Source organism: Centropristis striata, chromosome 17, assembly GCF_030273125.1.
Source record: "Centropristis striata isolate RG_2023a ecotype Rhode Island chromosome 17, C.striata_1.0, whole genome shotgun sequence".
In the NCBI taxonomy this organism is placed as follows: domain Eukaryota; kingdom Metazoa; phylum Chordata; class Actinopteri; order Perciformes; family Serranidae; genus Centropristis; species Centropristis striata.
Genome location: NC_081533.1, coordinates 33,921,765 through 33,937,585, shown reverse-complemented (window position 1 = coordinate 33,937,585; position 15,821 = coordinate 33,921,765). Strand labels below are relative to the sequence as shown.

General features: G+C 29.8%; 1 protein-coding gene across 1 annotated transcript; it reads right to left on the bottom strand.

Moving 5' to 3' along the window:
• Positions 1-10,150: 10,150 nt before the first annotated feature.
• Positions 10,151-15,724, bottom strand: anapc10 (anaphase promoting complex subunit 10). The gene is made up of 6 exons (XM_059354280.1): positions 15,585-15,724; positions 13,493-13,608; positions 13,308-13,398; positions 11,949-12,069; positions 11,791-11,844; positions 10,151-10,730 (listed from the first exon to the last, which is right to left on the bottom strand). The coding sequence occupies exons 2-6, from the start codon at positions 13,605-13,607 to the stop codon at positions 10,551-10,553; spliced, it is 561 nt and encodes a 186-aa protein (XP_059210263.1). The 5' UTR covers position 13,608; positions 15,585-15,724; the 3' UTR covers positions 10,151-10,550.
• Between the last annotated feature and the right edge of the window lie 97 nt (positions 15,725-15,821).

Here is a 15,821-nt window from a genome sequence, read left to right as displayed (position 1 = left end):
GCTCTCTAGATTTACTTTTTATTTCTACAAACTTAAATACAAATCTGAAAAAACAGGTTTAATGAACCAACTTTACTATTAAACCTGCTTTAGTTATTTTTATTGAATACATTTTTTATTGGGAGAAACATGAGGATCTCAGAAACATATTAAAAATATATATTAAAGATTAAAAACCAACCCTCCATTCAAACTTTACTCTTAATCCTGCTTTTTAAAATATAATAATTAACCCTCCATATATTGTTGTTTTTTTACTCGTCCCCTCAATTAAACCCTCAAAAAAAAAAAAGGGTAATAAATAAATGATAAATACATTTGGAAAAAATAAAACAAATACAAATAAATAAAATGAAAGTAATTACAAATAAAGATGGATCCAAATTCAAAACTAAAATTAAAAATAATAACATATAAAATCAGACTGTCTAAATTAAATTTAATTGCTACTCAATATTACTTTATTGTTTGAAATCTAAAATATTTCTGATTTTAAAGCATTAATATTTCACTTTGAAAACCATCTGGATTTTTAAATGTTAAAATTAGTTTTATATTGTGAAATAAAACAAATATATATTTATATTTTATATATATTTTTTGTTTTATTTCGCAAAAAATACAATTTAAATCATTTTGTCCCTTAGTTGCTTTTATAGACATTTGATAAATATTAAATATACATATAAATGTATAAAAATACATATTTTTATACATTTATATGTATATTTAATATTAAAAATACATATTTAAGATTGAAAACCAACCCTCCATACAGACTTTAAAACTATTTTCACACATTAAATTTATTTTTTTCCTCCAATGAATTAAACAAAAACAATCCCTGAAGAAATCAGTACTTTTTTATATTTCACAATATGAAAAAAATATAAATGTTTTTGTCCCTTCTCTGTTTCCGTAGAAACCTTTGACTAATCTTTTCTAATCTTTTTTTTTTTTAAATCCTAAATCTCTCCGTATCACTCCTCATGTTTCTCTTTGGCTCATGAAATATTAAGAAAAGCTATAAATGATTTAGAACGACTCCCCTCCACAGATATTAATCTGATAGAAGCTGCCGTTGCCAGGCAACACCTGCAGCCAATGAGCAGAGCTGTGGGTGATGTTCCGCCCGGCAACAGGTGGTGTTCCAGGAGAGAGTTGGACCTTTGTGCAGGTGTGAAGCTCTGACGCTGTAAAATACTGTAAATACTCAGAGGATGTAAATATTAAACAGCTTTTATAAGAACAAACAGAAAATATTGTTGAAGGACGAGAAGATGAAAGAATGTCGATCAATAAAGATGAGTTTTATAAAAAAAAAGATGAGTTATTTGATTTTTTGTTCTCTGAAATATCTGAAGAACTTTGATTTTTTTTGTTTTTCTTATTTCAACAACATTCAGAATGTATGTTATTTATAATCTATATATGATCCATTATTCACCTTGATTAAAATGATTCACATTCTATATTTATTCATTTTTTAAATATTCCTGGTTATTCTGAAAAAAAAAGGTTTAATGTGTCAAGCTAGGTATTTTCAAAGTGCTAAATTAAATTAAATTAAATTAATTTAAAAAATTGCCAGTCATTTTTTTATTTAAATTGAAGAAATGTATTTAATTTATTAAATGTTTTTTTTAATAATGGTAAATAAAACTAACATTAAAGCAATAATAAATGTAAGTCTGAATGCAAAAAAAGATACGGAAAATTAAGAAGACAAATAAATAAGCTAATAAGAAAAAACTTTTTTTTTTCTTAAAAAGGTTGAGGATAATTAAAATAAACTATAAACAAATAATGAATAAAAATAACATTGAAAGTAATAATAAATATTATTAAGAGAAATCCAAAATGCAACAAAGCTTAAGGAAAATTAAGAACATAAATAAATAGGCTCATAAATACAAAAAAAGTGATAACAAATATAAGATAAATAAAAATAAGGATTTTTTTTTTTAAGTTAATAAATAATTATAATTTAAAATTAATATTCATGACTGCAGTGACAAAACAATAAAAAAAGTTTGAGGAAAATTAAGAAAATGTAAAAAAAAGAATAATAAATAAATTTTAAAAAATAATAAATAATAAATAAAATTGAATGTATTACAGTAATAATAAATAGAAGATAAATCCCAAATACAAAAAAAGGTTAAAGAAAAATGTAAAAATAATAAACTAATAGAATAAACATAAATTAAAGTAATAACAAATATAAGATAAATACACTTAGAGCTTTATAACTTTAACTTCTGATATTTATTTATTATTTATGTTTGTACTGAAACTTTAACTTCAGTAAAGACGTGAGAACTTCTGATTACTAATTATAAGTGAAGCGGAGAAGCTGTTTAATTAATTAGTGTTCTTGTATTTAATTAATTGCTTGTGTGACCTTGAGAGAGTTTTAATCAGCGAACAGAAGATCGGCTGTGAAAAGTTAGAAACGGCATCGAGAAAATATTTAATAAGTAATTTTAATTTAATACATTTATTTAATAAATCCAGATAATGAAAAGATCAAGAAGCCACAGGCTCAAATAACAGCTCATCACAACTTAAATAATAACATAAAGCAAATAAAGCACTTTAAATTAATTGAATAAAATAGTCAAACATAATAACATTATAAGAAGCAATAAAAACCCATTAAAGGAAAATAATGGGAATCGTACATTAAAAAGACAAATAAAATAGACGAGAATAACAAATTATAAGAACTAATTGAAAAAAACTAAATAAATCAATTAAAGAAAAAACACTAAATAATACATTCAAAAAGAAAAGAAAAGAAAAGATCAAACAAAATATTTAATTTAAAAAGACAAATAAAATAGAATATACATATAAATCATATATAAAAAAAAACTTGCACATGAAATGACAAAATGAACAAAAAACAATCTCATAAAAAAAATCCATGAAAAATTATACAAGAAAAAAAAATGTTTTAATAATAAAATATAAATATTTATGATTTTCTGTGTGAAGCTGCAGAAACAAGTTAAACAGGAAAACAAAAATAGATCAATTAAAGAAAAAATCAATTGAATATAAAACAAAATATTTAATTTAAAAAGACAAATAAAATAGAATATATATATATATATATATATATATATATAAATCATATATACAAACAAAAATTATACAAGAAGAAAAAAATGTTTTAATAATAAAATATAAATATTTATGATTTTCTGTGTGAAGCTGCAGAAACAAGTTAAACAGGAAAATACTGCAGTCACACACACACACATACTGCAGTGTGTGTGTGTGTGTGTGTGTGTGTTCGTCCTGGTTGGCCCAGAAACTGATGGGGAGGTTGCCATGACAACGATGCCGGAGGGCAGTGTGACTTCACGTCAGGAGATTTTTTTTCCACAAAAAAATAAATAAAACCTGCAACAGAAACATGAAACATCGACAGGTCTGAAGTTCGTCTCCGCAAGAAGTAATCAGATTACTTTACTGCAGTAAAAGTACTAATACCACACTGTGAAATTACTCCAAAAGTACAAAATAAAACATTCAAAACCCACTAAAGTAAAAGAACAAAAGTAGCAGAATCAAAACTTGAAAAATGAACAAATAAAAAATACAATTCATATTTGTGACCGCAGTAACAAAAAAATAAAAAAAAGTTGAGGAAAATTATGAGAATTAAAATAAACTAATAATAATAATAATAATAATAATAATAATAATAAAATGTAAATAATATATTAAATGAACCTTAATTACAGTAATTATAAATATAATATAAATCCAAAATGCAAAAAACTGTTATGGAAAAACTTTTTATTATGGCAGATTATTATTATTGATGCATTTATGTAAGCATCACTTTATTGTGCTTCTTTTATGTTATTTATTTTTATTTTCTATCAATATTTTATTTTATTCTTGTTTTATTTTCAAGCTTATTTTATATAATTATTTTTTTATATTTCTATCATTATTTTATTCCACTTTAATTTTTTTTTCTATCAATATTTTATTTTATTCTTGTTTTATTTTCAAGGTTATTTTATATCATTATTTTATATAATTATTTTTTTTTACATTTCTGTCATTATTTTATTCCATTTTTAAAAGAATGTATCAATATTTTATTTTATTCTTGTTTTATTTTCAAGGTTATTTTATATCATTATTTTATATCATTTTTTTTTTTACATTTCTGTCATTATTTTATTCCATTTTAATTTTTTTTTCTATCAATGTTTTTCCTTTCTCTTGTTTTATTTTCAAGGTTATTTTGTTATTATTCAATTTTGTATCATTATTTTATCTTTTTTTTTAATATATAATTTATGTCATTACCATATACTTTTAATTTTCCTGTTCCCACAAACTCTCCCTCTTCTGTCCCATAGAGACCAATGAGAACTGCGACCAAAGTAATCTGGCTGAAAAATGGGCGTTTTGATTGCTCTCACGCTTTTTTAAATGAAATCTCACATTTAGTGTTTTTTCAGAGTTTATAATGGGTGTGTATTGGATGGAATGTTAAGAGTTAGAGTGATGACATCACAGCTAGAGTGGAGAGAGGCTGGGACGTTTTCTGAAATTTTTCTGAAAAACCTGTGCTGGTTCCCACAACTTTCACTCTTCATAAATTATTTCTAGGGCAGATTATAAAGGACTTGGTGCTGGTCACAGACATCCTACTCTGGAATTAATGGGACGTACAGATTTGACAGAAACTCCATGTGTCCCATAGAGACTAATGAGAATGTGGACCAAACATTTCTAGAAGAAAACAGTAAAACACAGTTTCTAACCTGCCATGTTGCTCACATTTTCTTTTGCTACAGACATTAAACCTGCATCAACGTGTTCAGAGGAGATTTATCTTTCTGATGAGAATAATATTTAGTTATTAGGACTCTCAGAGCAGTCTGAGAGGTGTGATTTCCATTAGATGATCAGCTGATAGCCCCTCCCCTCTCTAATGCTGCACTCATCACCATAGCAACCAGCTAGCAGGACAGGATGAGCAGTCCTTAAAAATAAAAGCCCCAAAATGTAACTATATCTAACAGCCTTTAATCTATTACTTCTTACTTTAACTCCCAGTGGCGGTTCTAACCAGGGGCCTCCAGGGGCCACTGCCCCTGTGAAGAAGCCTTTGGCCCCTGCTGTGGCCCCTGTGTCAAATTAATAATAAAATGATCAATTTATAACAATGAACAATAGAACAATTCTAACCTTTTTTTTGTTCAAACAATATCTCATTGAACACAAAAGGAACCCAGAATGTTACATTGTATAAATAGTTTAACTCTATGGAGTCTTAAAGGGATGTTTTGTCCATTTTTGAATCCTTTTCATGTCTTTACATGTCTTTGTAAGTCATTTTGTGTCTTTTTTGTGTCTGTTGTTGTCTTTTTTTTAGTAATTTTGTGTCTGTTGTTGTCTTCTTTAGTTATTTTGTGTCTTTTTTTTTTGTCATTTTGTGTCTTTTTTGTCATTGGTGTCATTTATGTGTCTTTTTTGTGTCTGTTTTAGATATTTTGTGTCTTTTTTTGTCATTTTTATGTCTTCTGTGGGGTTTTTTTGGTTATTCTGTCTTCTCATTTTGTGTCTTTTTTGGTCATTTTGTGTCTTTTTTGGTCATTTGTGTCTTTTTTTGGTAATTTTGTGTCTTATTTTGGTAATTTTGTGCCTATTTTTGTCTTTTTTAGTTATTTTGTGTCTTTTTTTTGTCATTTTGTGTTTTTTTTGTCATTGGTGTCATTTATGTGTCTTTTTTGTGTCTGTTTTAGATATTTTGTGTCTTTTTTTGTCATTTTTATGTCTTCTGTGGGGTTTTTTTGGTTATTCTGTCTTCTCATTTTGTGTCTTTTTTGGTCATTTTGTGTCTTTTTTGGTCATTTTGTGTCTTTTTCAAGACATTCAAAGATTTTGAATGCTTAAATATGCCATTTTTTCATGTGCTAATGTGCCCCTCTGATTAAACACTGGCCCCTCCTTGGCCCCAACAGTAAAACTGGTCTAGAACCGCCACTGTTAACTCGTAAAAAAATCTATTTCTATGTCAAATAATATGGAGATAATAATAATAACGGCAGTTTGGGAAGTGAGATCTCCATTAAATGACCTTTCTCAGCTGTTAATAAACATTGTTTTAGGCTACGGTTTTGTGCCCCATTTGAGTGGCAGGAAAATACTGCACCACTGGCTTTAGACCGGGTTTTATTGGTCCCTTTGTGCTGCCTCAACAATGAAAATGAACATGCAAAAAAACATTTCAAAACCAAAACTTGACATCACAGCGCATTCAGGAGAGACTTTTCTTTCTAATGATGATAATATTTTGTTGTTCTGACTCACAGTTTGTCTGTTCAATATTAGAGAAGAAATTGTTAATAAACTATTTATAAGGCTACAGTTTCACTTGCTACTCTCAATAGCTTGTTAGCTTGTCGGAGAGCATCTGAAGCTAACCGTAGCGGCGTAGAAGTCGTGTGACCGTGTTGTAGTTTGTCATCTTTTTACTTCTGTCGGCTGCGTTATGAAGACCATCCTGCTGAACAAAACATCTCTCTACTGTATGTAGAAACCCTTTTATTGTCTCAGTAATGCCCCATTTAAATGGCAGGAAAGTACTGCACCATTGCCTTTAGACCGGGTTTTACTGGTCACTTTCTGCCGGGATTTCTTAGTCACAGACGGACGCAAGGACTTGGGCGTGATTTTCTACTTCTAGATGGTTTGTACACTTCTTTAAAAATCAGCCAACAGAAGAAGTGAGAGAAAGCTTGTGTATTTTATGGTTTATTTATTTATTATTTCTTTACGGAGACAGACTTCCTTCCTCCTCCTCTTCCTCCTCCTCCTCTTCCTCCTCCTCCTCAGTCTGAGCTTTGTGTTTCACTACGTGGGAGTTTGAATGTTACGCAACAGAAACTGAAGGAGAAACATGAAGGAGCCGGTTTGATCTCTGCTCATTGATAAAATGAGAGAAATGTTAAATGTTGGCGTTCAGCAGGATTATTGTTTTTATTATTATTGTTTTTATGATAGGAAAGTGTGAGCAGAGCTTCATCAGCAGGTGTTTCTCTAGACGGCTTTAACATTTTAAGTCTATGTCATGGAAGTGGTGGGTTGTGTGTGTGTGTGTGTGTGTGTGTGTGTGTGTGTGTGTGTGTGTGTGTGTGTGTGTGCACGCGGTTACAGTGCAGGTAAGCAGAAAAATATCTATCAGTCATTACCCATGAGGCTTTGCAGCGTGACAGCAATTACAATAAATTCCCCTCAGGGCTCAGAACACACACACACACACACACACACACACGCATGCACGCACGCGCGCGCACACACACACACACTATCCTACACTATAATATTATATGGATTATTCAGTATATATATATGTATATATATAGATTTTTAAGGCTAACTTTTTAGATTTTTTAGGCTAACTGGCGTTAGATCATGCAGATGACACAATCACAACATCAGACTGGGACTCATTACTCTGGGTGTGTGTGTGTGTGTGTGTGTGTGTGTGTGCATATGCCTCACACAGTAAACACATTTAATCTGGATTACACACACTCACACACACAAACACACACACATAAACACACACACACAGACAGACACACACACACAGACACAGACACACACACACACACAGACACACACACACACGTACTCACACACACGCGCACACACACGCACGCACACAAACACACACACACACACATACTCACAAACAAACATGCACATGCACACACGTACTCACAAACACACACACACACGCACGCACACATCTATACTCACACACACACATACTCACACACACACACACACACGCACGCACACACACATACTCACACACACACACAATGTAATTTATCTAAAAGCAGCCCTTTATTGGCTGAGACTCAGACTGACCGTCAGTGAAACACTCTGACTCACTATGGATTTGATTTATTTAATTATTTTATTTGTTATAATATATATATATATATAATTTTATTTTTTTAAATTAATTTCAAATGTAAAATGTGTGGTTCACATGCTAGATTAAAAAATACAGTACATATTATACTGTATTTATGTTATTACCTCTTTTAATATTAATTCTAAAACCAATTAAAATCATAGAACACAACAAAATAAATGTATTTATACCTAGTGTAGTATTACGATGCAAGAAAAGTAAATATGAAGGCGCATATATCATAACAAAATATAAGAAAAAATACAAAATCAAAAGAAAAAAACCCTGAAATATAATAAAATGAATAAAATATAAAAATCCATCTAAAATAGTCAAATGCAAATATAAATATAAGATGTAATAAAATAAGTATAATAATAATAATAATAATATATAAGCTTTAATAATCAATAAATTAAATAAAAATAAAACGTTTTTTTAAGTTAAAAAACAAAAACAAACATTAAATCTAATGACAAAATATCAGAAGCAATAAAACGATCTATAGGAGAAAAAAATCCATACTTTATAGAGTTTTAAGAATAAAGAGAGCAAAACAGTAACAAGTAAATTAAATATAATAATATTAAATTAATAAATTAATAAAATAATGGTGATAAAATCAAAAATAAATGATATAAACTAAATTATAAATAAATGTAAGAAAAACTAATACTAATAGTAATTAAATTATTAGTATTTATCTTTTTAATATTTTAATTATTCAATTATTTAGTAGTAATTAAATAAAGTACATTTAATTAAAATATAAATTAAAATATTAAAATATCAGAAGCAATAAAACGATCCATAGGAGAAAAAATTCCATACTTTATAGAGTTTTAAGAATAAAGAGAGCAAAACAGTAAAGTAAGTTAAAGTAAATTAAATATAATAATATTAAATTAATTAATAAATAAAATATGATGAAAATAAATATAACACAATAAAAATAAAAAACATATATATTGTAAATATATATATATATATATATATATATATATATATATATATATATATATATATTAAAATACAGACATTACACAAGTTTAAAATTAGTTTTGGAAAGCAGATTTCTGTGTATGTGGCGCCATCTGGTGGCCAAACTGATGAACTGCAGATATTTGAAACGTTATGATTTTCTGCACTTTAAAGCAGTTTGAACCGACACAGATATTAATATTAATAAAAATATAATATCAGTATAATATTAATAACCTCCAGGTATCAGTTTCTCTGGATAACAGAGAATATAAAAAGTTTTAATCTTGTGATCCTGTTATCTGAAGACATGAGTCTGTTTTTTAAATGCTGAGGACAAAAATATCAGCATCAAAAACTGACTTTAAAAAACTGCATTAATATGATTTTCCACTTTTACTCATGTTAAAAAGATTTTTTCAGAAAGATTTTTTTTAAATCCCTCGTGTTACGTTATGAGATAAAAATGCTATTAAAATATACAATATTATTTTCCACTTTTGCAGAACCAAACCTCTAAACAAACCTCAGTCCTGATCATTTCTAAGATACTATTTAGCTTCAATTAAAATAAATAGAACACAACAAAATACATTTATTCATTCATAGAAAAAGTAAATATAAAGATGTTTAAAATATATTAAAATACAACAAAATATGTGAAACAATGAAAATGCAAGAAAGAAAATATTAATATAGATTATATTTATTATTATAGTGTTTAAATCTAAATATAAAACATAAAATAAATACAATAGTAAAATGTATATATATATATTTTTTAAATCACTGAAGAAATATCCAGTGTAAAGTACATTTTTTTGAATTTATTTAAGTATTTAATGTGTTTTTTTTAATCGTTGCTGTCTTAAATCTGTATTAAATCTTGTTTTAAAGGAAAAAAAGCTAAATCCATATACAAATGATAATATAGATAGATAAAATATAGATTATATTTATTATAGTGTTTAAAACTAAATATAAAACATAAAAGAAATACAATAGTAAAGTTTTTTTTAAATCACTGGAGAAATATTCAGTGTTAAGTACATTTTAAACAATTTATTTAAGTATTTAATATGTGTTTTTTTTCAATTGTTGCTGTTTTAAATGTTTTAAACCTTATTTTAAAGGAAAAAAAGCTAAATCCATATAGAAATGATACTATAAATGTGAGATTTTTGTGAATAAAGAGCCGACATGTTGCTTTGAAACACATTTTATTGAACAAACAGGACGACAGCAGACAGTCTGTAGGCACGGCAGGTTGCAACTGCGTAAAAAACTCAAAAAACCCAAAAGTTCTACTAAGTTTTGGCTTGTTAAAGAACTCGTCCGGCTCCTTTAGATCAAATAAAACACACTAAATGTCTCAGTGTTTATTGGCTGCAGCCGGGTCAGGTTAATGAGGGAAAATGTTCTTTAGAAAATATAAAAAAATGAGTTTAATTTTCCTCAAAAAAGCTGCAAAAAGTTTAATTCTGGCGGTGAAGCGTCTCATTTTAAACACCTTTAACTTTAAATCTTGGCAGCTTTATTTTAAATATGAACAGAAACAAACAGCTGATTCTGACTCTCAGTGGTTTCTCCGTCAGATTCTGGATCACCTGATGGTTCGGTACATCATGAAGTCCACCGTGGTGCATCGTGGGAACTTCCCGATGGAGCTCTCCTCCACCGGCGTGTACACTTTGATCTGCCGCATGTGGGTGTCGCGTCCGTTCTGGTGGTTTGCCAGGACCGCGATCTGGATCATGAAGGTGCTGATCGGCTCGTTGGTGCGCTGGAAAAAACACACAGACACTTTTTATTATTATCACTTTTAAACACAAAGATTTCACACAATCACACAAGTAGAACAGGAAGGGTATATATAGAATATAATAATAATAATAATAATAATAATAATAATAATAAATCAATAAAATACACTAAAGGTAAAATGGATGGATATTGGTATTTCTCAAGAAACAATATTAATAATATTAATAATAATAATAATAATAATTATCAATAGATATATAGGTTGAATGATAAGAAAATATAAAAATGAACAAAAATTCAACCACAATAAAAACTACATACAGTGATGATAAAATTAAATATGTAAATAAATTGAAATATATATTAAAGAAAAAGTATCTAGCAGATAATAATAATAATAATAATAATTAATAGATCAATAAATAAAATACAGTAAAGCAAATAAATAAATGTATTAAATAAATAAACAATACAAAAATATACTAATAATGGTGATAAAATCAACAATAACAAAAATACATATAATGATAAAATTAAATATATAAATAAATTAAAATATATTAAAGAAAAAGTATCTAGCAGAATATAATAATAATAATAATAATAATAATAAATCAATAAAATACAATAAAGGTAAAAAATAATAATTAAACAATAGAAAATTCTAATTATGGTGATAAAATAAATTATATAAACTAAATTATAAATAAATATAAGAAAAACTAATACTAATAGTAATTAAATTACTCAATTATTTAGTAGTAATTAAATAAAAACATTTAATTAAAATAATAATTATTATCTGTTCAATATGTTAATCTTGAATGATTTAATGTATCTTGATTGCTGCAATTGTTTTTTAGCAAAAAAACAAACAAAACAAGAACAGAGAAAGTAGAAAATAAATAATTCTCAGTATATAAAATAAATAAAAGAATAGAAATTTTAAAAAAGTATACAAGGGAAATTGAACCCAAAAAGAAGTGAAATGCTGCTGTGATAATTAGCAGCATGTTCTAATATTTGCTTTTTTCTGACTGCAGAGAATTTTTTTTACAGTTCGATGAAATATTTGTTACCTGATTCATGAGCGAGATGTGAATCCATCCGCTGGGCTCCACCATCTCCAGCTGCTGCAGAGAGGAAGAGGAGGAGGAGGTAGAGATGAAGATTCATTGTAACTGAATGAATGAACTGTATTATATTATATTATATTATATGATAATAGAGTTGTTACCCGGATCTCCTGCAGGTTGTGGAAGTTGTTCCCGACTCTGACGGAGATCTTACTGGGCGTGTAGCTCTCATCTGATTTATAATCAGCATAAATACACAACATCTTCACCGTGGTCCTCCTCCTGGACACACAAACACAGTTACAGAGAGAAAACACACACAAATAACAACAAATAGCACAAGATTATTCATCCTGAAGGAAACTCTGGTGCCAGGTTGCTCCAAAAACACAATAAATACACTACCGGTCAAAAGTTTTAGAACAGCCCAATTTTTCCAGTTTTTTATTGAAATTCAAGCAGTTCAAGTCAAATGAACAGCTTGAAAGGGTCCAAAGGTAAGTGGTGAACTGCCAGAGGTAAATAAAAAAAGGTAAGCTTAACCAAAACTGAAAAATAATGTACATTTCAGAATTATACAAGTAGGCCTTTTTCAGGGAACAAGAAATGGGTTAACAACTTAACTCTATGGAGTCTTGGGCTATTTTGTCCATTTTTGAATTCTTTTCATGTCTTTGTTAGTCATTTTGTGTCTTTTTTTGGTCATTTTGTGTCTTTTTGTAGTCATTTTGTGTCTTTTTTTTAGTCATTTTGTGTCTTTTTTAGTCATTTTGTGTCTTTTTTAGTCATTTTGTGTCTTTTTTTGGCCATTTTGTGTCTTTTTTTTAGTCATTTTGTGTCTTTTTTTAGTCATTTTGTGTCTTTTTTTTCATTTTGTGTCTTTTTTTGGTCATTTTGTGTCTTTTTTTAATCATTTTGTCTTTTTGTGGTCATTTTGTGTCTTTTTTTAGTCATTTTGTGTCTTTTTTTTGCCATTTTGTGTCTTTTTTTAGTCATTTTGTGTGACACTGTGAAACGAACATTCCGTGCAATACACACCCATTATAATCTCAGAATTTCTCCAAAAATGATCATGGTCATTGAACAGGGATTGATAAAAAACTATAAGACCTATCGAAACGTGGATTAATACACCGATACACAAGACTTGTGTCTACTGTTTAAAGTTTAAATGGAGTCTCTAGGTGAAATTATGCCGGAGAAGTAGACGTTTAAAAATCTCCAATTATTGTTCTTTTTCGCTCTTTTTTTCCGGCCGTCCCATTCACTTCAATGCAAAATTTTGGGCAGTAAATTTGTATTCTGTAGAGAAAAGTAATAGCACACCGATCCCGATCAAACCGCACGTTTTGATATATAATTTGTCCTGCAACTCTTTAAGTTGTAGGACTAGTAGCGGGACGAAAAGCGTCCGGAAGAGGAAGAAGAAGAAATCCACAGTATAACAGTAGTGCTCGGTGCGATTGCCCCGAGGCCCTAATTAAGTGTCCAGGTAAATGTCCAGGTATGTGATGACTCACCTGAACTGGATGTTGACCAGGTGTGGCTGGGACCCGTCTGACTGCCAGTACGTCTCCAGGTTGTCGTCTCTCAGCTGATCCACTCCGAAGCCTGAAGACGAAACAGGAGAAACAGAGAAACATCAGACTGAACCGGCTCACAGCAGACTGGTTGTCGAGGGTTTGGAGGTTTTTAGGGCTCTGACCCGGTTTACAGGAGGAGAGGGACCACACCGCCTGGGAGCCGATCTCCCGGACCGTCCCGGTCCGCTCCAGCTGCTTCGGGTCGGCGCCGGGCGGCGTCTTACTCGGGGTCGCCATCCTTCAACCGAAGAGAAACAGAAACATGTCAAACTAGAGATCTCTAAAGACATTTTGAGTGAGCTAGACAAGGTTATAATAGTTTTGGATTTTTCTTTAGTTTTAGTTTTAATTTCGTTGTGAAATTTTGTTTTCAAATTCAGTTAGTTTTAGTTAGTTTTTAGAGTGAGTTTGCTAGTTTTAGTTTAGTTTTTAGTTTTTGAAAATGCTTAGTTTTAGTTTAGTTTTTATTAGTTTTAGTGTTAGTTTTTTATTAGTTTTAGTGTTAGTTTTAGTTTTTTTGTAATGGGGTATTTGTTGGGTGCGAGATTCAAAGAGGTCATAACATTTTTTGCCTTTATTTCCTTTGGTTTATCATCTCAGCCCCAATAAGGTTATTAACTGTTTTGTATTTTGGTTCTAGTGTAAACATCCCAGTCTCAGTAAACATATTCACCATGTGTTGCATGTTCAAATAAATACACTGAATTATGAATGAAAAAAGTTGACAAAAACGAAAACTAAGGACATTTTCACTATAATTTTAGTTAGTTTTAGTTAGTTTTGTAACCACAAAATACAGTTTTAGTTAGTTATCGTTTTTTTAAAACTCTAGTTTTTATTTTTATTTCAGTTAACGAAAATGTTTTTTCAATTCTAGTTTTCGTTATTTCGTTAGTTTTCGTTAACTATAATAACCTTGGTGCTAGACTCTGGCCCGGGACTCTCACCCGTACAGTACTGACACTGCCACGTAGTTTAGACTTTGGTAGCCAAGCAACCAGGGCCACCAATCAGAGCAGAGCGATCAACGGCAAAAACAGCTGAAAGTTCCCCTTGAACAGAAAGCTTTTTTGGCCAAACCGTAGCTCCTATCATTGATCCGACTTCACTTTGAGCGTCCTCAGTTCTTCCTGAACGTCTACATATGTGTTTTGTGAAGAAAAATTAAGAAATTGTTTTTTAAGAGCGATCAGAAGAAACTGGTACCTCTGCTTTCCTCTGGAAATTTTCCCGCCTTTTTACCATGGCGGTCTATGAGGCTGTTGGTGCGTGTTGGTGGCGCATCTATGCGTCCTACTCGGGTTGTCAAAAGTATCGATACTCCAAAGTAACGTTGTATCCGGATGCAATCCTCATTTTCAAAAGTATCGAGTATCTGAAGCTTGTTCTCATAGTTGCAGTTTCTTTTTGCACAACTGTTTTTTATTATAAATATTGAACCTGTGGTTCTGTTCATTTTTTCTATGATTTTGAAGTTTCATTGCATGATAAAATGTGTAAAACACTGACATAATCTCAATTAAGAGTTTATGTGAATAAAAAGATTATTTGGGTAAAAAAACGGCATATCAGTGACACATCTAATATAACAAAACCAGACTCCATCCGGTTTTCCATCATTATGACGTCTTATTGTATATTAAAATATATTGAGTAAAGACAGAATCTAAGTAAAGAACTTATGAGAATTGATAGGTACTTCATGGAAATACGGCATATAAGTGACACATCTAATGTAACCTAAGCCAAACTTCCTGCGATTTTCTATCATTTTGAAGTTTCACTGCATATAAAAACATGTAAAACACCGACAGAATCTTAATTAAGAGTTAATGGGAATTAATGGATTCTTGGGAAGAATTCGGCTTATAATTGAGACATCTGAACGCATCAATTTAATGTAAAAAATTGCATTTAGTGCCACATGTGTGGTTAATATATCGAGGCTATTTGAAGCAGGGAAGATCAAACATATTGATTCATTAAGCGGAGCTTAAAAGTGGACTATAACATTACAATAGTACATTATTAGTTGTTTATTTTAAAGGCATTGAATGTCAAAATAAGAGTGAACACTGAGCGACTGTTTTAACGGAGTTTGTTATGGAGCTTCTGGCTAGCTGTTAGCTGCTAACACTCATCCACTGTAGATCGACTAAAAAAGCCACTAAAAAAGAAGTGTGTGTTTGGATAGAAGTGTGAGTAATAACGTACAGTTATGAAGCGGAACAGATCTCCAGTGTGTTGTGTCAGCGCATTAGATGAAGCTGTTTGACACAAACAAAGCTTAAATCCGGTTTGTTTTGCTGCAACCACTTCGAATCTCCCACTTTTGAAGCATCGGGGTCGCTTTTATAATGACGTCACCGCGGTGTCACCAAGAGTCGCGCTCTTAGGAGAACAAGATTAGTAGAGAGAATATAATTTATGTACTTTCTCTTTTTTTTTTTT

Excerpts from the sequence above, each read along its gene's own strand:
- anapc10 (XM_059354280.1), bottom strand. The coding sequence starts at position 13,607 with ATGGCGACCCCGAGTAAGACGCCGCCCGGCGCCGACCCGAAGCAGCTG. Across the intron at positions 12,070-13,307 it reads CTGGTCAACATCCAGTTCAG|GAGGAGGACCACGGTGAAGA; the intron begins GTGAGTCATCAC and ends TTGTGTGTCCAG. Across the intron at positions 10,731-11,790 it reads ACATCTCGCTCATGAATCAG|CGCACCAACGAGCCGATCAG; the intron begins GTAACAAATATT and ends TGTTTTTTCCAG.